At 36.5% G+C, this 27,082-nt stretch overlaps 3 protein-coding genes and 1 long non-coding RNA gene across 6 annotated transcripts; 1 reads left to right on the forward strand and 3 right to left on the reverse strand.

Moving 5' to 3' along the window:
- The first annotated feature begins 3,193 nt into the window (after nt 1-3,193).
- LOC110915025 (serine/threonine-protein kinase AtPK2/AtPK19) lies at nt 3,194-7,023 on the forward strand. Its single transcript, XM_022159644.2, has 6 exons — nt 3,194-4,260; nt 5,170-5,252; nt 5,343-5,463; nt 5,557-5,730; nt 6,302-6,409; nt 6,495-7,023. The coding sequence occupies exons 1-6, from the start codon at nt 3,697-3,699 to the stop codon at nt 6,777-6,779; spliced, it is 1,335 nt and encodes a 444-aa protein (XP_022015336.1). The 5' UTR covers nt 3,194-3,696; the 3' UTR covers nt 6,780-7,023.
- Nucleotides 7,024-7,270: 247 nt separating this feature from the next.
- On the reverse strand, nt 7,271-10,301 carry LOC110916279 (transcription factor MYB1R1). The gene is made up of 3 exons (XM_022161012.2): nt 10,051-10,301; nt 8,282-8,490; nt 7,271-7,783 (listed from the first exon to the last, which is right to left on the reverse strand). The coding sequence occupies exons 1-3, from the start codon at nt 10,265-10,267 to the stop codon at nt 7,376-7,378; spliced, it is 834 nt and encodes a 277-aa protein (XP_022016704.1). The 5' UTR covers nt 10,268-10,301; the 3' UTR covers nt 7,271-7,375.
- Nucleotides 10,302-15,756: 5,455 nt separating this feature from the next.
- LOC110917489 (pentatricopeptide repeat-containing protein At1g74850, chloroplastic) lies at nt 15,757-19,508 on the reverse strand. Of its 2 annotated transcripts, none has more exons than XM_022162034.2 (4): nt 17,501-19,502; nt 16,673-16,987; nt 16,480-16,587; nt 15,757-16,372 (listed from the first exon to the last, which is right to left on the reverse strand). In XM_022162034.2, exons 1-4 carry the CDS (start codon nt 19,342-19,344, stop codon nt 16,030-16,032), a joined length of 2,610 nt encoding a protein of 869 aa, XP_022017726.1. In that variant the 5' UTR covers nt 19,345-19,502; the 3' UTR covers nt 15,757-16,029. The 2 variants fall into 2 exon arrangements, with proteins under 2 accessions (XP_022017726.1, XP_022017725.1); XM_022162033.2 differs by having other exon boundaries at nt 15,820-16,375; nt 17,501-19,508.
- A 3,462-nt stretch (nt 19,509-22,970) lies between these two features.
- On the reverse strand, nt 22,971-24,748 carry LOC110916493. Of its 2 annotated transcripts, none has more exons than XR_004884927.1 (2): nt 24,713-24,748; nt 22,971-23,197 (listed from the first exon to the last, which is right to left on the reverse strand). It is a non-coding gene; the product is annotated as an uncharacterized LOC110916493 (long non-coding RNA). The 2 variants fall into 2 exon arrangements; XR_002579803.2 differs by lacking the exon at nt 24,713-24,748 and adding an exon at nt 23,321-24,002.
- Nucleotides 24,749-27,082: the final 2,334 nt, after the last annotated feature.

Here is a 27,082-nt window from a genome sequence, read left to right on the forward strand (position 1 = left end):
AATACCGTTACAGCCACTAAAATCATGCATACTTGGATATTGAGATGTGGCAAATGCTGTTACTTGGATGATTAGGCACCTTGAGTTTGGGTGTAAAAAGTCGTTAAAAGTTTTATTTTCTTTCTGTCACGACCCCCAACCACACCCTGGATGGGGGCCGTGAACAGTCAAGTGGTACTGGTGGTTATTTTGAAAATATTGCAGTGGAAAATTTCATCAGGACCGTGAGTTAGGAAAAATTTCAGAGTTTAGAAACATCGGATTTTATTTATTAAACAGATGGGAATAAAACTCATGTTTTACAAAGGTAGCTTTAATATGGGATAAACCTGATTATATAAAACAATTTTTCTTAATTTAATTTAATTGATAAAATAAGCCACTTGTTTAAGCCTTTCGGTGCCGTATCATGTCACATCCCGATATTTACAGCACACAGCCCGGTGGGCCCGGTGTGGAGTATCGTGACGTAAGACTGGTATCGTCATAGTCAAACATACACAGAATAGCACAACGGAAGTCTTGGAATATAAAATATTATTAAAAACTCAATTGTTCGAAAATACCAAAGTAATAAATACAGATGAACTTGTAATAAGAATCCACAGGCGGATCATTATATACAAAAGAAGTTTAACAGGCTTATGCAAAGGAGTTGCAAATTCCTCTTCTAGCAATACCGAGCAGCTTCCAGCCTATTTACGTATTTGCACCTGTAACTCAGTCTTTTGAAAATACGTCTGTTTTCACTGGTAAATACAATCAATCGACACATTTGGAAAGCATTTTCAACAATTGATTTAGGTGCACAAGGCACGGAAAATCTTTTGTAACTTGGGATAAACTATATTTCATGTTATCAGTTTTACATAACTTGACAATACATATAGGGCCCGGAAACTATGCCAGTTCATGATTAACCGACACATCAATTATTCCCTTATCGGGAATACCCATATTGGGAAAACCCTTATCGGGTTATATAAAAATATTTTAATAACCATTAGCATCTGTCAGGTGTATGCCTACACCCCACATTTAGGTCGTGGCCATTTATAAACAAAAGGGTAAATTACTTTTTTAGTCTCTGTGTTTTATGGGTTTTAACTAGTTGAGTCCAAAAACAAAAAAGTTTAACGACCTGAGTCCCCATAAGCATTTTCTTTAACCATTTGAGTCCAAATTTCTAACACAGTTAGAATTTTGTTGTTAAGTTTTGTTAAATGACCAAATTAACCCTACAATTAAAAAATAAAAAAACTAATTTATTTGATACTGTATCATCATGATACAAACTCTTCATACCTTTAAACTCATCCCATCCCCAACTCCTTCTCTCTTTAAAACCCCCCCACTCTCTCTCTAAAACCCCTCTCTCTCATCCCAATCAGCCATTGCATATATCTTGTGGAGTGCTCTTTTCAATGCTCTAGTTTTGACTGAAGTAAATGCACTGGTTGCAGTTCTACTTTCAAAATGGTCGTCCACCACCAAACGAAATTAAAGAACGATGTTTGTTTCGAATTAATCAGTTTTTCTATGGTCACCCGGAAGGACTACAATTGCTTGGTGAGACATCCACCTAAGTTTAGTTTCACACATTATATCATGAATAACCGGTTTAATTCTTTAACAAAAAATAGTGGTTCCGGCAATGGTGGCTCAAGAGGGGTAGTGAAATGGGGAGATGAAGTTTTAGTGAGGTGGGTTTTTTATCTGATCCCTAAATTGTCAAACCGGGTTTCCGGTAACAGTTTTTGCAACTACACAGGCATCTCTTGCAGAAACTCTAGGGTTTCCGCAATAGATCTGACCGGTATTGACTTGAGCGTTGAGTTCAGTTCGATTTCGTCGAGTTTGTTGACAATTCCGACTGTCGAGTCGTTCGTTGCGAAAACTGCAATGTTACCTGAACGGTTTGCGTTAGATCTCAGTGCAGTAAAGTGCTGACGGTTCGATCTCAGTGCAGTAAAGTGCTGACGTTCTAGATCTGGCCGGTAACCGAATCTCCGGTTCGGTTGCGGATGTTTCTGTGTTAGCTGCTTGTTCAAGTGTGAGTTCGGTGAACTATTCGAGGAATTTGTTGGAGTTTAATGGCGGTTTAAAGTCGTTAGGGCTTTCGTTATAGAGTGTTGATCTTTCGTATAATAAAATACCTGGTTCGGAGGTTGTACCTTGGTGGTAAAGTTTGAACCATTTTGCAGATTTTGTTTGATTTTGTTCAAGAAGGTTAGATGTGGATCTAAATTTATGATCTTTTTGTGTTTGTTGTTGATGGGTGTTTGAAGAAATGAACTGGGTGTGCATGACCTTGTGAAGAACATGTGGTTTTTTTATTTTTATTTTTTAATTATAGGGTTAATTTGGTCATTTAACAAAACTTGACAACAAAATTCTAACTGTGTTAGAAATTCGGACTCAAATGGTTAAAGAAAATGCTTATGTAGACTCAGGTCGTTAAACTTTTTGTTTTTGGACTCAACTAGTTAAAACCCATAAAACACAGGGACTCAAAAAGTAATTTACCCTAAACAAAATGAGCCGAGGATATCCAGGACACGGTCACGTTAACCCCCAATGTTTAAGACAAGCAATACGATTTAAAACGGGTTATTTCAATTTCCTGACACATTGGTCTTCAAATCTCATACCCGACCATGCGGTAAATATTTTACTGTATCCGAAGCCTGTATAAGGGAAATAGGTTAAGAGTATTTACCTGAGCTAGCTCTCGTCTTAAAATGCAAGAATTATAACAACTCAACTGTATTCAATTAAGTAAGCGTAGGTTATAACTAAAGAATCCCCGCCGCATTGCGGCGGGTCGCAATTCTAGTTATATATGAATAATTAATTACTTATACATAAAATTACTGAAATACCCCTACCGTTAATTGAATTATTTAACTGAGTTAAGAGGCGGTGAGCAAAATGGAAAAACCATAGCAAACTATATGAGGAAAATGACTATTTTTAAAGGTTTGAAGCAAAGTCGTTAAGGTGACAAAACCACATGGAGCAAAAGAGAATTTTACTCAAAACAAAACCTGAGTGGCCAATTTGGAAAATAAACAAACTTACCAATAATAATAGATAGTTAATAGTTATGTTTCTTTCTCCCCTTGTGTTTTAAGTTTTATCATCTATACTTTATTCTCATTTAATAAAAACAGGGATGTGAAGAAGAACGTACACTCAGGTTCTTAGTGTTATATTGGGGTGGTTATAGGCAATGAAAGATTTGGACTAGGCCTTGTGTGATGTTATCAATTCGATTCCCGAGCTCAACCGGGTTTTGTCCCACCGTGTGTTTTGCCAAAGAGTTCTGCTCGTATGGTGGCATAACGATTGTCAAGTGGCAGCCGACGATATGATTTCCCAAAAAAACGCCCAAAAAAAGCCAAACTTCGAAGCGAACATGTGCTTGACCAGAGTAGGCAATAAGAAGCTCTTCGATTTAAAAAGTAAAGTTCACCTCTCACAGCTTGCAACAGTTTCTTGCTGATTTTTATCACCAAATCCCTACATATATATCTACAGTGCACTACTACCTCTGTTCTATTCATCTTCTCCGTAATTTCTTGCTGATTGTGTCCAACGAATCCCTACATTCATCCGCCTTCATAAAATGTAACCCTAAATCTCCCACCCCGCCTTGATTCATTTCTCGGCGAAACACTCAATTTGAACTCAAACATGACGACACACTCACTATTATCAACTCAGCTCAACAACCTCACTATCTCCACATCAACAACCGATCAAGATTTCGACTTTGCCGATGTATTCGGCCACACCTCATCCTCTTCAACAAACCCTAATCCCAATTTGTTCATTGGCGACCCACAAATCATCCACAACCGTTCCCACTCCTTCATAGGCCCTTCTCCTCGTTACACTCTATCTACATCCCTCCCATTTCACCAAGAATTCGGCCCCGAAAGCTCGGAAGAAGACGACGAAGAGTTAATCGAATCGATTGGAGTCGAAAAGGTTGAAGAGAAGGGGGGATTAGTGGGTTGTAAGATTGGGCCTGGGGATTTTGAGATTATGAGGGTGATTGGAAAAGGGTCTTTTGGGAAGGTGTTTCAGGTTAGAAGGAAGGGTGAAAGTGTAATTGGGGATGGGATATTTGCTATGAAAGTGATGAGAAAGGATACTATTATAAAGAATAATCATGTGGATTATATGAAGGCTGAAAGGGATATACTTACTAAAGTTGTTCATCCGTTTATCGTGCAGCTTCGTTATTCGTTTCAGGTATAACCGGCCAGCTCGGGCTTTGATTACTCTTGTTATATGTTGAGTGCCTTTGAATGTATGGTGATTATAGTACATTTAGATTTTGTGGTTGTTTTAGGTAAATCTGTAGTTTACTTATCAATGTATGTTAGTGGACTGCCATACTTTACAACTTCCATTGAGAAAATTACTTTTGAGTCATTGTGTTTAACGCCCTGAGTCCCTAAAAGCTCTTTTTGTAACCCTAAACATTTTGATTTTGGACTCAAGTACACTCCTAAAACACTGGGACTTAAAAAGTAATTTTCTCTTGGTACTTTTGTATGGTTTGTCGATCTTAGTTACATTTTATGTTATCTGGATTACTGTACTCTGTACTGCCAAAAAAGGGATTTTGGAGTCGAGGGTGTCAGTGGGAGCAACCTCTCTATCTTCGAGGATAGTGGTAAGGATTGCCCCCTTCAAACCCTCCCCTGACCCTATTAATAGCTTTGCTATGAGTGAAATTATATTGGTTACATTCAGGGGTGCAAACGAGCCGAGCTTCGCTTATCGAGCTCGAGCCGGCTCGCGAGCCTAATCAAGCTTTTTGTTTATATATTTTTTTATTAATATATTAAACATATATGTATGTAATAATAATTAGTTAATTACCATTTATATAAATATAAAAAATAACTAAATTATATGTATAATAATAATTATAATTAATATAAAACAATTAATTAATACTAAACGAGTCAAGCCCGAGCCGAGCTCGAGCTTGAAAAATTACATTCGAGTCGAGCTCGAGCTTTAGAAATAAAGCTCGAATCGAGCCGAGCTCGAGCTCGGGCTCGTTTGCACCCCTAGTACTTACATTTGTTTGTGTGTGTTTTTTTTTTTTTTTTTTTTTTTTGTTGTTGTTGATCCTGGATTTGATTACAGACAAAAACTAAGTTGTATTTGATCCTGGATTTCATTAATGGAGGCCATCTTTTCTTTCACCTATACAGACAAGGGATCTTCAGGTACATACATACATGTTCATTAACATGTATATGATGTATGTATGTTTGCTTTTTCTTTAAAATTCTCTTTTTTGGGTATGTCTTGGATAGTGAGGATCAAGCAAGGGTTTATACGGCTGAGATTGTATCTGCGGTTTCACATCTTCACGAGAGAGGAATCGTGCATCGAGATCTTAAACCTGAAAACATACTCATGGATGCCGATGGGCATGTAATCACCACACCTATACATTCATATCTGTTGAAAGTAACCGTTCTATCATTTACGTTCATTAAAGTCGGTATTTAACTACTTGATTGTCAGGTTATGCTAACCGATTTTGGTCTAGCAAAGGAGATCGATGAATCAAGCCGATCAAATTCAATGTGTGGGACCACTGAATACATGGCTCCCGAAATTTTACTAGCGAAAGGCCATAATAAAAATGCAGACTGGTGGAGTGTTGGAATACTCTTGTATGAAATGCTAACTGGGAAGGTATACATATACGCTCATTTTTATTTTTTATATGGCTATATCTTGAGGCGGCTATTTAAGTATTTTGGGTCAACCCAACCCGTTTTACCAACCGAATTCTATAATTGAAGAGTGAATATCAAGGATTGTCCTTTATCTTTATACCCATTTTCAGGCACTGTCCTTTCTGTTCAAAATTGACGAGTTTTGTCCTTTATGCTTTCATATCATACATGTTTTGTCCTTTAGGCCTAACCCAGTTAGTTTTTTCAGTTAAATTTGGTCATGTGCTTTACACATGAGGGCATTTTTGTCAATTCAAAGGTTGCAGAAGCTTTGAGCTATAAATCTGTTGTTGAACTTACCTTTAATTGACCAAAATGCCCTCATGTGCAAAGCATATGATCAAATTTAACTGAAAAAACTAACTGGGTTAGGCCTAAAGGACAAAACGTGTATGATATGAAAATATAAAGGACAAAACTTGTCAATTTTAAACATAAAGGACAGCGCCTGAAAATGGGTATAAAGATAAAGGACAATCCTTGAAATTCACTCATAATTGAATGTACTTTTGCCATCTTTTCTTCAGCCACCATACACACATTCCAACAGAAAGAAACTTCAAGAAAAGATAATCAATGAAAAAGTGAAGCTGCTACCGCGGTTAAGTGGTGAAGCTCACTCTTTGCTAAAAGGGGTAAGTTCACGTAATCATGATTAAGCTTTTACTGTACACATTAATCGCTAGAACTAATTCAACTTCGCGTGATTACGTACGACAGTTGTTGCAAAAGGATCCGTCGATAAGGCTTGGAAGCGGGCCTCAGGGTGGTGATGATATCAAAAATCATAAATGGTTTCGAACAATAAACTGGAAGAAATTAGAGTCTAGAGAATTGCAGCCGAAGTTCAAGCCAGATGTTAGTGGTGAAGACTGCACTGAAAATTTTGACAAATGTTGGACTGCGATGCCTTTAGATGACTCGCCAGCTCCTACACCGACATCCGGTGAGCATTTTCATGGTTATACTTATGTGGCACCTAACCATTGGCTTACGTCTCCTTAATAGCTCGGTTGAAGATGTGATTCTGCTCATAATTTGTCGATTTTGCCCTCCTTTTGACTTAGATTCAACATGCTGTTTTGACTTAAAATTGTTTGATTTTTCTACTGGTTTTCTTATACCCAAAGAGTGTTTCTAGAATCATTCAATTTTTATGTTTCAGTTTACTTTTATTTTGGTTATTTAAACATCGGTTTGTCTGGGTTCTTGTAATCTTGTATTAATAATATAGGAACCATTTTATTCATATTGAATACACATAAGTGGACATTATTTGGAGTACATAAGGGTTAAGAAAAGAGTGTCTCTTTATCTTTAACCTTTTCCTTAAAGTGAACAGAGAATAATCCAATGAAAAGGTTATTTTGTAGAAAACTACATGTATTAAGGGGTAATTTTGGACTGGTGAATTGAGACTAATAACTCAAATAAGCAAAATCCCTTGGTAAAGCAGAATATTGTTGTATAAAAACTAAAAAAAAACAATCCCATATATGTTCCTCTTTTCTAATAGCAATACAAATAAATATAAAGAACATGAAGCATAATGATAGGTTAAAGAAACCTTGGTCTTCACAAGGATTAGATTGGAGTGATGTTTAACCAACACTAATTAGACCATCTTTATTGTTGAACCCTGAAGAACCCGCCCCACTGTTGTGATCACAAGACAGCGACAGGTTGAGAGAGAGAGATAACGACAACATATCCCTTTCGCGTTTCTGATCCAAATACTTATCTGCTCTTGTTGATAAGTTGAGGGTTGGAAGAACGGGGATTGGGCGAACGGGTGGCGTTGGTCCAACGTTGAATCGATCATGTTTACTGAAAGCTACAGTTTCCATTTGATTCTTGATCGACAGCGACGATGAAACCGGACCAACAGCAGCTGGGAAGACAGCCATTGATAAAGGTGATATCTGGTGTGAAGACTGCATAGGTGGTTGCATAGGCTGACTGTTATTAACTTCATGGACTTGTTGTTCTTCCATTGGGGTGTCAGCAACCTGTCATCATGCATAAAGCTGTTAATTCATCCAGATATGCCTATTGATGATTGTTAAACGGAATATTGGATTTTAATAATCCTAATTAATCGCCGTTGGCCGCCAACAGTCTCAACTTCAAAAATAACCACTGGCCCAACTATTAACATATTGTCCTCCAATTGGACTCTGACTAACAGAACCCTAACGCCGTTAGTCTCCGGTCGCCGGAAAAACGTTTTGGCTAGAAAAAGGTTCCTAAAGATTCATAATAAGGTTACGAAGAGGTTTGGGACGAACATGTTGAGTTTTCCGGCCAAAAACGTGTTTCCGGCAATCGACGACTAACGGTGTTAGGGTTTTGTTAGTCAAGGTCTAGATGACATCATGACAATATGTTAATAATTGGGACCGCCCGTGGTTATTTTTGAAGCTGGGATTGTTGGCGGCCAACGGCGAATAATTAGGATTATTAAAATCCAATATTCTTCGTTAAATATGTTATGTGATGACACTTACTGAATCAGTAGTGATATCAAAGAGGCTGGATCTCCTACGACGACGATTAAGGTTGCTCCGACGTAGGAAATATTTCTGAGCATGGCTTGCTACTTGAGTAGGCGTACGCGTCTTCACGAATTTCCTTGAGATCCCCCTCCAGTCCCCTTTTCCTACCTGCTGCAGCCCTAACAGAAATAGCTTGTGTTCATCCTCTGTCCATGGTACCCCTGTTGATATAAAATTATAAAAATATCATAAGATTATGGCAACTTGAAACACTCTAAACACAGGAGCCTCGTCTGTTGGATTTTAGCAAATACTTCTTAAACTTAACTAGTTTTTACCCCGGCCGCATTGCGGGACACTAAGCCGACTCTCTCATATACGTCTATGTTTCGATTACTTGTACATATTACTTATAACACGATCTAAAAAAATTGCACCGAGTCAACCAATTAAAACAAAACACTACTATACTTTTCTAAAAAAAACTAAAACGATGAAAAAACTATAATTTTAAACTGGGGGCAAAATTGTAATTTTCCAAGACAAATGAGTGTGTGTCAGGCACACGAATAAAAATTACACCGAGTCAACATTTAAAACAAAACACTACCAGCTTTATTAAAAAAAACGATCGCATGACTGTAATTTTTCACTGGGGCAAATTTGTAATTTGACATAAAAAAACAAAAACAAAGGCAAAACCGTAAATTTGAACCGGGGGGCAAAATCATAATTTAGTCACGAGAAGAAAACAAAAGCAATGGTAAAATTGTAAATTTAAACGGGGTAAAATCGTAATTTAGCTGGACCAATGGGGAAGCGTTAGACAGCTACCTAACACTATTTCCCTCCATGTCCTATTTCCCTCCATGTCTTTTGTATGTTTATAAAATATATCAAACATCAAAACCACTACACCACATCTACTTTTGATAATGAAATGAAATCCGCGCTCAGTTACAGTTACAGTTATACTAAATTTGAGAATGGGAGGGGGGGGGGGGGGGTAGCTGCCCTTTTCCACCATTTTTGTATATGTAGGTAATACGATTAAGCAACTAGAAACTAGGGGTGCAAACGAGCCGAGCTACTTGAGATAGGCTCGACAAAAAGCTCGAACGAGCCGAGCTTAAACGAGCTCGAGCCTAAAAAACAAGTGCATTTAATAAACGAGACCGATCTTCACTTATCAAGCTCGAGCCGACTCGCGGGCCTAAACGAGCCCTACTGTTTATATATATTTTTATTAATATATTGAATATATATTTAAATGCTAATAATTAATATTAAAAATTTATAAAGAAAATACAAAATGATATATAAAATAATAGTTATAATTAATATAAATTAATTAGAAAATAACAAATGAGCCGAGCTCGAGCTTGAAAAATTACCTACGAGCCGAGCTCAAGCATGAAATATTACCTACGAGCCGAGCATCATAGCTTGAGCCCGAGCTTTCATAAATTAAACAAGTTCAGCTCGTTTGCACCCTTACTCGAAACACCCTAAACCCGGGGGCCTCATTGGGTTCTTAAACTTAATAAGATTAAGCAACTGGAAACACGCCAAACCCGGGGGCTTGATCTGTTGGATTTTAGCAAATAGTTGTTAAACTGAAAATGTTCCATTCATATGCATCGGAAAACATACAACAACCTCGTCAAACACAAAACCATATCGAGTCATACGACAAGAAATCTGTAAATCAAAACCATATCGAAAACACCGATAAACAACAGAAAAAACAAATACGTTCATAAAAAAAAACCAGATCTAACCTCGTTTACGCTCTCTACCGCCATTCGACTGGTTATTTCGAGCAGCATGGTCAGCGGATGCATAACCAGAATCCAGAGCAACCGCATCAGGAACATGATTACTAGACGAATCACACGCCTGTACGTAATGTGACAGATCATTCATACTCACACTTTTCCTCAATGGATCAACCTTCACTCTAACTCCAAACAACATGATCTCACCTGATGACATCATCTTTTCAATCAACAATAACAAATCTCAAACCGGATATATATAAAAAAAATAATATGAAAAGTTGATTATTATGATTATAAACAAAATCAATAAAAAGTTGATACGTAATTAGGTGGTATATATATAATAATATCACACATGTTTATAATATTATTATTATGCTAAAATGACGGGTGGGTGGGTTCCATGTGGAGTTTGAGGTTCATACACGTGGCGGTTTCTGGTAGGATGCTTACATATTGGCGAATGACAGTGGGTTTCACGAGTAAAAGTCAAAGTCAAACAAGCGTTTCTTAAGCGTAATTATTTTTATTAATTACCCTTTAATTAGAATTTTTGGATAAGAAAAGGTCAAAGGGACAGCTCATTAGTTCAATTTAATTCAAATGTGATTATTATCGCTTGAAAGTATAACAACTTGTACGGATTTGCGTTTTGGTTGTTTTATGGATGATGAGATTTTATTTAAAAATTGTAAGGAATTTTAACAAAAATGATTAGTGGCAGTGGGATAATGTAACATTAGATAATTATTTTTAAATTTAATAAGTAGTTTAATGATTTTTGGCTCTTAAAAGTCATAAAAATCATTTTATCTTTATTATCACAAATAGTTTGTCTCTTGGTCAACTATAAATCATCTTATCATCATGCCACATTAATTAAATAGTTTAAAAAGAGTTTTATTTTATCTATCTTATTAATGTTTATTTATGGCGTGGTTCATTTTACTACTTTTAGCATTTATTGAGATTTCATGCACGTTTTAATTTTGATTTGACTTTTTTTTTATGAATGGCAAAGCGATTATTATTCAAAATCACCAACAAAATCTGATTTGATTTAGTAAACAAAAATAGTATTGGAACACTAGATTAAATTTGTCATTTAAAACATCCAATTGAAAACATTCAAAACTTTACACGTAGTAGTTTATTTTCATAATTTGTTCCCATGAGTTGTCCCTTTTTGCTATATTTGAATAAACATTATGTATCTGTAACTTGAATAATGCGAAATTTATATATATTGATGTTGCAAATCACATCATAGATAGAGATGTTGTAGGTATTTGTATTTCATGTATATTTTATGATGCAATCATTGGTTATTACATGTCTAATATGTCTTATCTTATTGACAGGTGTGACATTCAAAGGTTTAAATGGGATGAAGATCAATCCTACAATTTTATTTTTTTTTTTACTATAGGCATGGTTGCAAAAGTTGCTAAGCACTCCCTAGTCGGTTGATCGGGGAGTTGAGAGTACTTGGCCTAGGCGGAGAGTACTCGGGGAGTACTCGGACATGTTAAATTATAAAGAAATTAGTTTTTGGAAATTAAATACATGTCAAATAACATAAATTTACTAATATCTATAATAAAATACGTGAAAATAATATTCATTCTTTAATATGATAGGCATAGAAATTATGTTTTATTATTTTAAAGTCAAACTCGGCCCAAGTTGACCTACTAGATACGATTTTGGCCTCGGTTGACCGCGTTTGACCAATTCCGAGTAATTAGGCGGAGTCAAAGAAAGTTGCATCGGCAGCCTACCTTGTAGCGACTACTCAGGGAGTACTCGGCCTTGGAAACCTTGTTTTACAACCATGACTATAGGTAGTGTAAACCAGTTGGGTTAATTTAACATAGCTCAAGTTCATCTTGTGAATAATTTTCAAATTTAGAACTCAAATCCTTTCAAACTTTATATCTAAACTTTAAACTCGCCTGGTGAATAAAATCTCAAACTCAAATTCGTATCACATAACATTTAACGAGAAAGGTTATTGTACAAGAAGTATGAAGTGTACGAAGTGTGTGGGAAAAGTTTGACCCTTGATTTGCAAGATCAATGGTTGAGATTAAGTGGTCCCCCAGCTTACACTTCAGTTTTTGACTTAAGGAGATGTTTAGTTTTTGGAACTCTCTATCAATGCAACTAATGTTTTTCCAAAGTTCCATAACTTGTCTATTTACAAGAATTAAGGATTATCGAATTCTTTCCATGGATAAACTTGTGCCTAAAGTTAGTTCCTGACACCCCTTATACGCCACCACCATTTTACTAGTAGTGCCAAAATCAACTTATTTAACACTACCCATACCTAAGCCTCCAATTTTTTTTGCCTCCCATCTAGTCTTCTTAACATTGCCTCCCCCACCCCATAAAAACATTCTCCTAATTCCCTCTAATGTGCTTATTACTTTAGTTGGCGCCTTATACAAAGGCAGATAGCACGTGGGTAAGTTACCAAGCACTGCTTTGGCCAAAGTAACTCGACCTGCAAAGGATAAATACTTTGCTCTCCATCTAGACGACTTGTTGTTAAATCGGTCCACCACCGGCTTCCAGCTCGTCAATCTATTCATATTTGAGCCCATCATCGTTCTTATTACATTTTAAAACTGAGGTAATCTGATTTGAACTTTGTTCATCCAAGCATTACACTTTGCTTTTAGACGAGCTAACCTTTAAACCTAAAGCCATGAAAAAGCATCTAAAGATTCTCTTGAGATTTCTGAAGTTATCCGGCATGCTTTCACCCACGAACATTACGTCATCCGCGTAAATATATATATATATAGGGTAGGGATATGGTAAAAAGTGTTTAAAATGTGAGAAGGGTAAGAAGTGTTTTAAACCATTGGATATTTGATCTAATGGTTGAGATCAATAGGGTATAAAAATGTAAATTGTGTTTTAATTAGAGGGACCTTATGTAAATTAAAGGGCAATAGTGTCTTTTTCAATGTTTCAAATATGGTAACCGTATCCTACACAACCAAAAACACCTACATTCACTCCTTTTTCCTTAAATATCGGAATTAATGACCAAGATCTAAATCGGAAGCCTCTTTGTTTTATATAAGATTCAAGGCGTGGTGTTTTACGTTTAGAAGAACTGTAATCAGATTCATGGTGTGGTGTTTTAAAACATTCGGATAAATTGACTATGATTCAAGTCATGGTGTTTTATCTGGAATCCAGAAAACATTGTATTGTGATTACATCCATGGTGTTTTAACATCTGGACAATCAATACAAAATATTCCCAGATTTTAAAACACCATGACTATGATTCAAGTCATAGTGTTTTATCTGGAGACATTGTTCATGGCATGGTGTTTTAAACATCTGGAGACATTGTTCATGGCGTGGTGTTTTAAACATCTGGAGACATTGACTATGATTCAAGTCATGGTGTTTTATCTGGAATCCAAAAAACATTGTATTGTGATTACATCCATGGTGTATTAACATCTGGACAATCAATACAAAACATTCCCAGATTTTAAAACACCATGACTATGATTCAAGTCATGGTGTTTTATCTGGAGACATTGTTCATGGCGTGGTGTTTTAAACATCTACATCTGGAGACATTGTTCATGGCGTGGTGTTTTAAACATCTGGAGACATTGACTATGATTCAAGTCATGGTGTTTTATCTGGAATCCAAAAAACATTGTATTGCAATTTAAAGATAATGAAAAGAAGATACGAACAATATATGATTAAAAGATGTTGCGATTAAAAGATGATGAAGAAGATAAAACAATCAGATGTATAAAATCATAAAAACAAATATGTTTCCTAAAATTTCTCCTAAAATAGTTAACACATGATCTCATTTCCTTTAATTGACTTTAACTACCATTAGGAGTAAATTACATTATTACCCTTATTCATTAATATAATTGATGGACACATGTCAACACCAGATTATTTCTTACACTTCTCACACTTTGGGCACTTTTTACAGGATCCTTTACCTATATATATATATATATATATATATATATATATATATAGGGTGGGGTTCGGCTACAAAGTCTATTTTTCCTACAAAGTGTACAAAGTCATAAAACACTACAATTTCAACCATAAAACACACTCAAAACCCACAAATAACATGATGAAGATCATTAAAGCACAATATCCAAACTCTAACAGTCCTTAAAAACTTTAAACACACCATCATACAACTATGAATATAAAACACAACATGATAATCAACATAAAACACACTAATATCAGTCATTCGATAATCATAGCCTTATCATCCAAAACACAACACAAAATCCACAAATATGGTGTTTTAGTAATCTCCACTATGTTATTTGTGGGTTTTGACTGTGTTTTATGGTTGGCATTATGGTGTTTTATGATTTTTTACACTTTGTAGGAAAAATGGACTTTGTAGCCAATTCCCACCCTATATATATATATATATAGGGAGGAGCTCATGCGAGAACCACCATTATTGTGAGAACCGCGAGAACCAATGTGAACACAACCTAAAATAGCTAAAAAAACCTAACCCCCACCCCCCTCCCCAACAAAAAAAAAAAAAACCTACCCCTCCTCCAAGCTAAATGCTAAAAACTAAAACCTAAAAAAAACCTAACCCCCCCCCCCCCCCAAAAAAAAAAAAAAAAAAAAAAAAAACCTAAACCCCCCCTCCCCCACCCCAAAAACCTAACCCCCCCCCCCCCAAGCTAAAATGCTAAAAACTAAACCCCCAAAAAATCTGATTTTTTTTAATATATATATATATATATATTTTTTGGCTTCGAAAAGTAGCGATTTTTATATAAAAAATATTAAAAAAAATTGTGTGATTTTTAGCTATTTTTAGGCATTTTTGGTGTGTTCACATTGGTTCTCGTGGTTCTCGCAATAAGAGGTGGTTCTCGCATGATCTTCTCCCTATATATATTTTAAATTAAACTTCATCAAAACACGCCCCCGACCCAATCGGGCAAAAGGCAAAACAAATACATGCCCTTGATCCAAACGGGCAAAAGGCCAAATTACACCATATACAATGGAAATTTACATCAATCCTCTCAACGGGTGGCTTTAAAGGAAGACCTATTTTTAACCAAACAAAACCTCTAGACTTGACTTCCCCCAAAAAATCTTACGGACTACTTTTTTTTGTTATGAAAGATGAGCTCATTCCTTCCTTTCCAAATACACCAAACCATGATTATAATAAAGCCATGTATGATGTATGACTTCTTCTCTTTCTTTCCCAACTATAAGTATCGATGAGCTTCCATAAGGTCGGAAAAACATAAAGAGGGGTATATAACACCACGTGCTCAAACCCATCCAAAATGTTCCGTTGTTTCCTCATGTTCTTCACAACATAAGCAGATAACCGACGAGATATTGACATTTCTTCTCCTCAAATTCACTCTAGTGGCAAGTCTATCAAGATTCCAACATCACTGAGGTTCGTGTAATACATGTAACAAAAACATTGGAGTTTGAGAAGACGCACAAAACCAAGAGAATCTGCAAGCATTAATCCAAAATTTTAATGCTTGCAGATTCTTTTTGCTTTCCTATTTTCTATTTCAGATTTCAAGTTCATATCAGCAGTTTACTAACGACATATACATAAGCCACCCATACAGTTGCAAATGCCTTAATTTTAGCACAACCCTAAACAAAACGAGTCAAAGAAAATAGCCTTAATACCTTATAATTCCCATATAATGTAACCTCATACCAAAAGAACACATTAGGGGATACAGACGATGTATGCAGACCTCATTATATAATGGCTAGTCTAGTCTAGTCAACAGAGCAAAATTTGGGTTCGAATTCTACCATTTTAAAACTACTATCACAACATCACTTTTTACTATTACTGTATATGATTCTAATCACTTGATCCTGTAGCAACCAGAGCCATTCGGGATGCATCTAGACTGAAGTCCACCGCTCATGTTCTGTCTTTTAAACGGGCCCCGTAACGAGCTCCGTTCTTGTATCGATACTGGTCCCGCCATTTACACCTATCCTTGATTCACTATTACTCACACCACCCTTTTTCACCCGAGGCTTGTAGCTTTTGGAATCCTGAACAGGAATCGGGACATTACTCAAATCGATAATCCCGCCTTTTTCAGAACCCATATCTGCTAGAATCTTCTTGAGCTGAGCTCGTTGACACACAATTCTACCCTTGTTCCATCCGGGCAAACAGAATGACGATGAAACATTATCTTTTAAAAGCGAATACACGGTTTTTGCAACAGGAAAATCGCGTGTTATGGAGCTCTTTTCCATCTCGCCTCTTCTGCTTTATAAAAACGTATTTGTTTTAGTAACATTTTAACGATATCTATGTTTTATCAACAATAAAATTAAGAGTACAACCAGAAAGTTAAGAAGAAAGAAACTTACACTACAACAACAGAAGCTAGATGAGGAAGATCTTCGCCATCCGCTAACATCTGATGCATGTTCTTAAACCAAACTGAGATAGCTGTGCACGCACCCCCAGACCACAACCTGCAGACCACCAAATAACATATACAAGAATGATTATATACATTTTTTTTATATAACATATACCAAATGTATACTACTATTATACCTGTGTACATCAACAGACCACACGCGTGTGCTGTTGCGGAACATTTCAGGAAAAAGTCCTCTTTTTGTTGCTTCTTTAAGCACTCTTGCAGCTCTTTCCTTTTGCCCTAACCACCAAAGAGCTTCTAGAAGCGTGTTGTAGAATCTCAACCCTAAACCACGGCCTTCGTTGTTGAGTTTATCGAAAACATACTCCACCATTTGCCAATTAGAAGTGTCGTCGTAGTCTCCTCTAATCATTTGTCCGATTACCTGATGAATATTTGATGAATCGCATCGTATCATCTCATCCAGCAACTTATGAGCATCATCCCACCTGAAAAATCAATAATTTTACCAAACTGTAAAAAGAAAGAGTAAAATGTCATTTTCGTCCCTGAGGTTTGGCCAATTTGCGACTTTCGTCCAAAGGTTTCCGCATCTGGATCCAAAAAGTTTAAAAATCTTGCCATTTTCATCCGGCTCGTTAACTCTATTCATTTTTCTCCGTTAATTCAGGGGTATTTCCGTCCTTTTTGTTAACTTAAAGGGCAATTCGGACTTTTTCAAGGGTATTTGGTCTTTTTACATAAAGTGAAAAGGACCAAATTGCCCTTTTAAGTTAACAAAAAAGACGTAAATACCCTTGACTTGGAGAAAAATGGATGGACTTACCGAGCAGACTGAAAATGGCAAGATTTCAAATCTTTTTGATCTAGATGCAGAAAAACAAACCTTTGGACGAAAGTCGCAAAACTGGCCAAACTTCAGGGACGAAAATGGCATTTTACTCGTAAAAAGAAATACGAATAAAGGTGATGAAATGTTCTAAAGCAAATAAATAGCTAACCTTTCACTTTTTGCATAAATTGCAAGCATCATGCAGTAACTCATGACACTAGGCAACTCAACCATTTTCTCAATCTCTTGAAACTGTTCTTCACTTTCATCCACAAGACCCGCGAAGCAGTAAACACTCAAAACCGCTTCCAGTGTCCTTTCATCTGGGTGGCATTTCACTTTTTCCATATCGACATAAGCTTTAATCGCATCTTCAAACTGTCCCGCTTGTCTATACGCTTCAATCACACCATTATAAGTATCATTATTCCCCGAAACACCACACTCACTCATCCTCGAAACTATCGATTCAGATTCCTTATACAAACCCCCTCTAGCATAAACATCGATTAAGGAATTAAACGTTTCAACAGTTGGCTTGCTTCCTAGTTCATTCATCGTATTAAAAGTAACAAGCGCTTCTTCATATAATGCAGCTTGACCATAAGCTTCGATAATCCCCGTATACGCCTTAGAACTTGGAACCAATCCACTCTTTCTCATGTGTAGTAGAATCCGTTTAGCATCCTCATGAAGTCCGCCTTTCCCACATGAAACTATCAAACCCTCGTACGTTTCCATATTTGGTTCAATGTTTTCATCTACCATATCGTTAAACAAAGTTATCACTTCATTATAATATCCACCTTCCCCGAAAACATCGATAAGTATATTATACGTACTAGCATCTATCCCCATACTACTAACTTTCATCTCAAGAAAAAGCTCCCGAACCTCATCGTACCTCCCTTGCTTTCCGAACAGATTCAACAAAACCGTATACGTCATCTGATTCGGTACGCAACCCGCCGTTTGCATCTGCCTAAACACATCCATCGCCTCCTTAGTTTTCTCCAAATCCGAATACGCTTCCAACAAAACATTATAACACGACGCTTCCGGTAAATTCCCTCGAGACTCCATCTCCCTAAGCAGCTCCGAAACCTTACCGAGATCACCCAACTTCCCAAACGTCTGAACCAAATAATCATAACTAGTAGTATCCGGAATCGTCCCACCTTCATTCATCGTTCTAAACACCATCACCGCCTCATCACCCAACCCTCTATTCGCACAGGCCGCAAGCAAAGTGTTGTAAGTAACCAAATCCGGCTGCAACCCTTCATGCCGCATCTCCGCAAACAACCCCAACAACCCTTCCCAATCATACCCGCCTCTCGCACACGAATTAATAACCGTATTATACGTCAAAATGTTAGGCGGAATCCGCTCCTTCTTCATTCTATCTAGCAGCTCTAACGACATCTCATACTGCCCGTTGCGCCCATACGCGTTAATAATCGAAGTGTAACTAAACACAGTCCTGGCAACACCTTCCTTAGGCATTTCATCAAACACCTCATAGCACTTATCTAGTAACCCCTCACGGCCTAATATACCTATAACTATTGTGTATATATGATCATTGGGTTTAGACCAAACCTGTCTTTGCATCTGTTTAAACAAGCGTAAAGATCGTTGCCAGTCTCCACGTTGAGCGAGTTCTTTGAAGACTAATGCGAAATCATTGAGGCTGAGTTTGTTCTTGAAGGGTTCGAGACAACGGGCGATGCTGCCACGTGGCGGTAAGCCGGAGAGTTTGTTGAGTAAGCTTTCGACTTCGTAGCTGTATTTGCCTTTTTCGACGGTGTTTGTAGGGTAACCGAAGACGAGTTCTTTGGGTTTGGGTTTGGATCTGGTTCTGGATCTGGAGACTGGTGGTTTTGTTGTGGAGTTTTCGCAGATTATTATGGACCGGCGGTTGTGAAATTGGAGGTTTGTGGTGGTGAATTTGGGGAAATTGTGGTCGGTACGGATGAGAAGGGGGGAGATTGAGTGGTGTATAATTGTCATTGTGGTGTTAGGGTTTTGGATTGCATGTGTCTGAAATTGAAAGTGAAATTGAAGTTGAAGTTGAAATTGGAATTGAAATTGACTGTTTTCTGAGGTGAAAAATGGAGTTTGAGTTGCAGGGAGGTTGAGGAAGAAGAAGATGAAGAAGAAGATGAAGGAAGAGTGACTTTTGTTGTGGATAACAGGTTTTATTTGCCGCTTAAAAGAACTGGGTGGAGTGTGCTAATGGACCTTATAGTTTGAAGATTTCAACTTAAGCCCCCTTTGTTTTCTACATAGTCTTAGGTTTAGACAACCAAGCATGTTAAGGTTGAGCCTATGGATGGTAATATGTATTTGATTGTAAAACTATGTGTTAAAAATTGAGTTTCTTGTTTGTAAACAAATATTGATCAAACACAATAAAATTCATAAACTGGAAGTCATCATTAATTATTGTTTTTCATTAATCTCAAAAGATTCAACTGTTTTACAATTCGATTGACTCTACATACTCCCCCTCAGCTGATCACGTAAACAAATCAGTTCATACATGAGAAAAGGTGAAGTCTGTGATAAATAGATCACTAACAGCTGTGTTATATTTATACTAAGTACGAAAGCTCTGTTTAGTGATTGACTGACATCACCCTGATAGTGACATCTAATATTCCTAACAGAAAATATTTCATAGATGTTACAAACATCTGTGCAAATCCTAACATCTGATCTAGGCTATTTCTAAACATTGATAAGATAAGTATTGTAACATTGAGAAACCATTGTCTAAGTTGTCTTGTGTTGTAGTTGTCCAAACATTTGTTTGGCCATACAGATGTTTGGTCTTCATCATCAGACCTTTGGGGTGATCAGGGCTTTGGTCTTCAACAGACTTTAGATTCAACAGATGTTGTATCCTCTTGAAAAGTGGTTCCAAGTCTTGATCATATGTTTCCCATGCTCTTGAACAGATGTTCTGATTAGGTGTTCAAGATTCACTATATTTAGGGAGAGACTGGTTCAATCTTTTGTTTATTTCTTGATCAGTGGATCATGCTTTGGCTTTTGGATATCATATGTTCAAAAGGAATGATTTTTATCTTGGGTGGGTCAAGGCCATTTGGGTTAGTGAAATCAATGGGTTTGAAATTTTCTAACACATCACATTCATCCGACCAAGTAGGTTTGAATTCATACTTTAGTTTTTCAGCTTGAATGGAACTTAGTGGCTTTTCAACAGTGATTTTCTTGCCACTAGGTTTTGTGATTTTTATTTCTTCCCCAGTTGATGTTGTTGGAATCACCTCAACCATTTCAAAATCAATGGAAGCTTGGGTTTCTTGTTCTTGTCATATTTTCTAAAGCCAACCCCAAACTTCACATTACTCTTGATTTGCTTATCCAGAAGCATCTCATAACCTTGACAATATTCAACTCATTTTTTCACAGGTGATCTGTGTTGATTCTAACTCCTTTTTACAAGTCTGATATTTTTCTACCATTGATTGGAGTTGATCTTTGGTTATAGATGCTTCATGTTTCAAACTACTTATCTCAAGGTCTTTTTCAGCTATTCTTGTTTTAATATACTTTTTCTTTATTTTCAAGAATAATTTCACTGATTTGTACATTTTCTCTCAGGTTTTCATTCACCTCTTTTATGTTAGCAAAAACTATGATGCAATTTTCTAAACATAACTCTTTAAGAGTCTGAGGTGATACATTTAAGGCAACCATTTCTACTCTATCAGTACTGAAGCAATCAGCGGAATTCTTGGGATTGCTTTCATCCATCCTTCCTGCACACTCTGGGTCATCAACAGATGTTTGACCTGAGCTTTCAGCAGGTTCACCAACAGCCTCTTCACAGTTTGAACTAGATCTACATCACCTGAAACATGCTCAATAGGCATAAAACAAAAGTTTTCATGTTCATCATGGTCATTTGCTATTAAAGCAAAGTTTTGATTGGATAAATTTTCAGGCAAATTGCTCTAGTCAACATATCCCTGTGTAAAGGAGCTTGGTTGACTAGGCTCTGCTGGAGCAGGAGTAGTTTGTGATGCTTGAACATGACCACTTGGCATCTGAACATACAGGACTTAAGGGATTGGTTGTAGTTGAACATATTACATTGGTACTGGGGTCATGTGTTGCGCAAAGTGAGCAATATTTTGCACATTTGGTCTAGGGGTATTTTGGGGATAAAACTGTTGTGGTGTGTTAGAATTAGGTCCTTGACTACGATATGTTATCATTGGTGCAGAGTTACTTGTTTGACCTTACATTCTCTAGCAAAGTGTCCCAATTTATTACACTTAAGGTATTTGATCTTTGATTCATCCAACCCCAATTTAGACCTCCCACTTAACCCTGGGTAAGTCGTGCCAGTCCTTTTGTAAAAGTTGTTAGCTCTTATGCTGAGTAGGGCTACCTGGTGCAGTATGGTCGTCTTCTCAAGATCATTTGGGTCTATGTGCTTAAGATAATCAAGTACGAACGACAGATTGTCAAGGACATGATTATCATCGTTTGCTGCAAAAGTATAACTGGTGGAATGTTGATCAGAGTTGCTACCAGTAGAAATATCAATAAAATGATCAAAACTCAGATCATTTCCCTTCCCAGACGATGGTCCTTCCTGACTCAAAAGTGTTGTGTTACCAAAAACATAACTACCAGACACCTTTCCAGTTTCCTGGAGCTTCTTCTTTTTGACAAGCTCCCTCTCAAATGTCAGGAGCTTTCCATGGAGCTGAGTCAGGCTCAAATCCTTGAAATCCGAGGATGTCCTCATCACCATAGCAATAGTGTCCCATTTTCAAGCAGAGATCCCAGAAATCGGTGACTTGAAGTGGCTTTTGAAAATTCTTTGTTAACCAACTTTAATTCACTAACTAGACACGAAAAACGTTCAAACTGTTGTGTCAGAGTCTCCCATTTGACATGGGTGAAGGTTTCATACTGTTGGTTAAGGATTTCTCGAGTATTCTCGATTACATCCTCAGTCCCACCGAATTGTTCCTTCAGTGCATCCCACAACTCCTTGGCGCTATTATAGTGCAATAGGCAAACATAAATATCATTTGGTAGTGCCATAGCCACGATACTAAAAGCTTTCACATCTAGTTCAATTTTTTTATAGACTTGCTCGGAGTAACTCTCAGGCTTCTTTGGCTCATATACATTTGGGTTTTCGACATTTGGAACCATTGGGACATGTGGTCCGAAAACCACAGATCTCCAACACCCTGTATTTTATTGAGATAGCATGTGCCCCATTCTACGTTGCCATACATTGTATTCGGATTTGACAAGCATAGCTTTGTTTATTCGACAGTCGTTATTAGTTCACCAAGTAATAAACAACAAAATGGTATTATCGTTTAAAAAACGCTAAAAAATGACAACATTTAAAAGTAAGACATACAAATAACAACTATATTAAGCACGCGTTTCATAGTAACTAATATACTATAAATGTACACTAATTTAAGAGCACGTACCTTATGAGATCTGAAAGCGGTGTGTATAATATTAAACTTTATGATACTCAATGAGACCTTTTATAACTTGATAATGAGATTCAGGGAGTATGACATGTTACGCCCTAACACGTTTTACCTTAAAAATGACGCAGCGGAAAAGAGCTTTAAAAATTTCCTTCCTTATTAACGACATTACTTTCGAGAAGGTTCCAAAAGCTAAAATGTTAAACGTTCTATAAAAGAATTCACAACATTCATACTAAAATTTCACATTTCTAGACGTTACATATTTCAACTATATGGTCGATCTATCCGTGCAATCCTTGCTCTTGACTCGATTTACGTCCGCTTCACCTCCTAAGTAGCAGAAGAAGTCCGTGTATCACCTGTGGGCGTCACATACAACTTAGCCATTAGTCAACGAAAACATCATATAACATTAAAACTCATATAATTAAGGATTGAATAACGTTTGACAATTTAACTTTAGTTCATCCAACTATCCTTACTCATCCTCTTATTCCGGGTTGGGCTTAAATTTCATAAGAATCCGATGTACTCATTCCTGCATTACATACCGACCTCAAACGCATAATTAGTAACGTTAAAATTCGAACATATCAATTCATGCATGCATACGTACTTACATACAAACATACATACACATCTACATACACACATGCCTTTCCTACAACTTTACTTACGTGCATACCCTCATATATGTCTTTACACATACATACATACACAACTACATACGTACATACCTTTCCTACATCTTTACATAATCATACAATATTTACATGGGACTTAGACTTTGATTTATAGCTCATAAACATCTAAGGATCGATCAAATCATGTTTAGAAAACCTGCCGTAGTCCACGGGTAACAAACCGAAGCCTACGATACATAAATCAACTTAAATAACAAGATTTCAGCTTTTGAGACTTGGGGAGGCCGTCGGCGACGGCCCTAGAGGCGTCGGCGACGGGCCTTGCCTTTACCCGTAGCCAGAAACACCCGTAAACAGCTAAATAAGGCGTCTGGCAAAACTGATGTTGTTTTGTCGTTCGTACGCGCTAAAACGCGCATAACTTTTGAACCGTTTATCCGTTTAACCTCTCGTTTCTTCCTACATGCTTGTAAATTCACATTCTATCATATTAACTTAAAATCCTACCTCCGGATTAAGGAAATTCTTAACTTAGAATCCCACATTTAGGTACCATATTACTACATATTCTTTAGGATCCCACATTTAGGTACCATATTACTACATATTCTTTAGGATCCCACATTTAGGTACCATATTACTACATATTCTTTAGGATCCCACATTTAGGTACCATATTACTACATATTCTTTAGGATCCCACATTTAGGTACCATATTACTACATATTCTTTAGGATCCCACATTTAGGTACCATATTACTACATATTCTTTAGGATCCCACATTTAGGTACCATATTACTACATATTCTTTAGGATCCCACATTTAGGTACCATATTACTACATATTCTTTAGGATCCCACATTTAGGTACCATATTACTACATATTCTTTAGGATCCCACATTTAGTTTATTATTATTTATTGTGTCTTTTATCTTTGGGGTGTTACACGTTATGGGTATTCGTGCATAAAAAGGTCTACGACATACAAAACCCTATACTCCTCACTTTCATACTTGACCAAAACATTACACCAATCGATTAGCTTGTTTCTAAACTACTTTTAAGATCGTTTGCCCAATATACCCATCAAGGGTGTTTTGGTCAACTTTATTCCCATCATTTACGACGAAGGACTTCATCACATATTTGATCTCAACATCATGTTTAATTAATTAAAACATTATATTACTTAAACAAACTAAAAAGTGATTACGGAAATCACTTACCTTGTGCATCCGTGTTCATACCCGCTTGCTTGCCTCATCTTGACCCGTTAGCCTTCCATGCTTGGTCCATGCTAGTGTGGTTCTTATTCTTTCATGCCGTCATGCCATAATAATGTTAGTATTCATGCTCATTCATATTTACACACATTTTCCAACTCTTATCTACATTGACTTTCACTAACACGCATACGACATGATTGGTCAACCACATAGTTTCAATATCCTTGAAATCTAAATTCGTTATCACACATAACACATAATTGATCTAACACATATTCCATGATCTCTCGATTCTTATATTTGTGTCAAAATGCCTAACCATGCTAAGGATTCTCTGTTGACTTTCAGAAAGTCAACCTTCTAGCATATAACTTCCAATTTCGAACACGCATTTATGTTGATATAATAGACCATATCAATGACATCATATTAATTTCATACATAATGTTGTATAACACATACAACTACATGATCACCTAGTCACATACACAATATACACATACTTATGTTTTCATAACTCTACATTCGACAACCGCATTGTTCAACATTCACTTAATCAAAATTATCATCTTACATACGTACACGACATAACTCCAACATTATCACTTATCAATAAACTATTCATTTCACATTCGTACACATTCACTCTTAATCACCATAAATCAAGCGCATCAATTACATGGCGAGCATCACACCATTGAAGCATAAGGTACAAGTTCTTAATGCATAATTTTACCAAACCATACATTCAAATCCGAATTCTCATATGGACTCCACCTTAAGCACACTTAACTTATTATTTTACTAACGGCTACACCATAAGCACCTTCTATACATACTTACCCACAACTTTCATATAATTTCACAATTTTGCTCTCTTAGGCATTTCATCGAACACTTGGCGGGTGTACTACTAACAAAACATTATGTACAAGCATTCATTGCATATTCTTACTAGTTCATATCAACATCATCGAATTCCACTTGAATCATATAATTCTCATAATATACCCAAATTAACTAACAATTACTCATTACATACAATATCATACATAAACTTTACACAACAATTAAGCATACATGATTATCCATAACATCATCTTCACTACCACAAGTGGGTTTTCATCTCTAATCATATAATTAACCTAAACCACGTGTAATCTATGCTTTATATCATGATATTAATACATTCTCATGCTCAATTTCATACAAATTCGCGGGTTGATCAAAACCCACTTCATATCAAAATCACCAAATCAAAAATTACAACTTACCAAGTGATCTTTAGGGCTAGATGACTAAGAATTCGGGTACATGCATTAGATTTGGGTTGAATTCCCCTTTCAATTTGAGCAAATAAGCTTGAGCTAGGGTTTGGCTCCTTTGGGAGCTTCTGATCGACGTAGAACACACACGAATGTGTGTTTGTGGGTGTTGATATTTTCTTATAATATCCCAACTTCCCTTTTAACCCACATTAGTCCCTTATGATTGTAAATTAAACATAGTTGGCCCCATTGTTTTTTCCACTCTCAATCTATAGCCAACACTATCAAACCAAGTTAGATAACTTGGTTGTTAGTGAAATAACCCACTTGAACAATAAATCCTACTTACTCATGCCAACCTAATAAAATGTCAAAATAAAATATTTAGACTCGAGTTTTGGGGCGTTACATGACACTTCAGGTGTCATATTTAAGCATATATATGTCCTTATATAACTTGATAATGAGACACATCGCTCAAAATGTGACATTTTAGCAAGAATAAAGAGGCTGTAACAACATCAGATTCAAGTTTCTTGGTAGAAATCCACAAAAATACGTAGAATCTAGCGACAGCTAGATGAACGGTTGTGAGATACAACAAACAAACGATTACCGATAAAACTTAACAAAATAAAGAAAAAAATGGATTAATAGACAAATTTATACCTTGGAGACGAAGATGATAATCAGATTCGAAGAAGATGGCCATTGATTATTTTTAGTTTTGGGCCCGGAGAAAATAAGAAAGCTATTATGGACAGTGATATTCGTAAGCCGAATTGTAATGTTAGTTATACAACTCTTGCCATCCCAATTTGTGGTCAGAATTCCTATAAAATAACATTTTCATGAGTTAGGCATCAGAGAACAAAGTAACACAGCCCAGTTTTTAACTGTTTTTTATGAGATTCCCCGTTCAACCCATTGGTGAGAAATAGAAAACTTAAATTAACCACTTGGTTCAAGACTTCCACCTCTATGCATTTATAGTGGGCTAATGATATTCAACTTGAAGATTTGAAAATAAAGTGGTTCTGCTTATCAAATGAAAAAAGAAAGAGGTTATCTTCAATTCAACTTTAAACAAAGAACCATCAAT

Source organism: Helianthus annuus, chromosome 16 (genome assembly GCF_002127325.2).
Source record: "Helianthus annuus cultivar XRQ/B chromosome 16, HanXRQr2.0-SUNRISE, whole genome shotgun sequence".
Taxonomy (NCBI): Eukaryota; Viridiplantae; Streptophyta; class Magnoliopsida; order Asterales; family Asteraceae; genus Helianthus; species Helianthus annuus.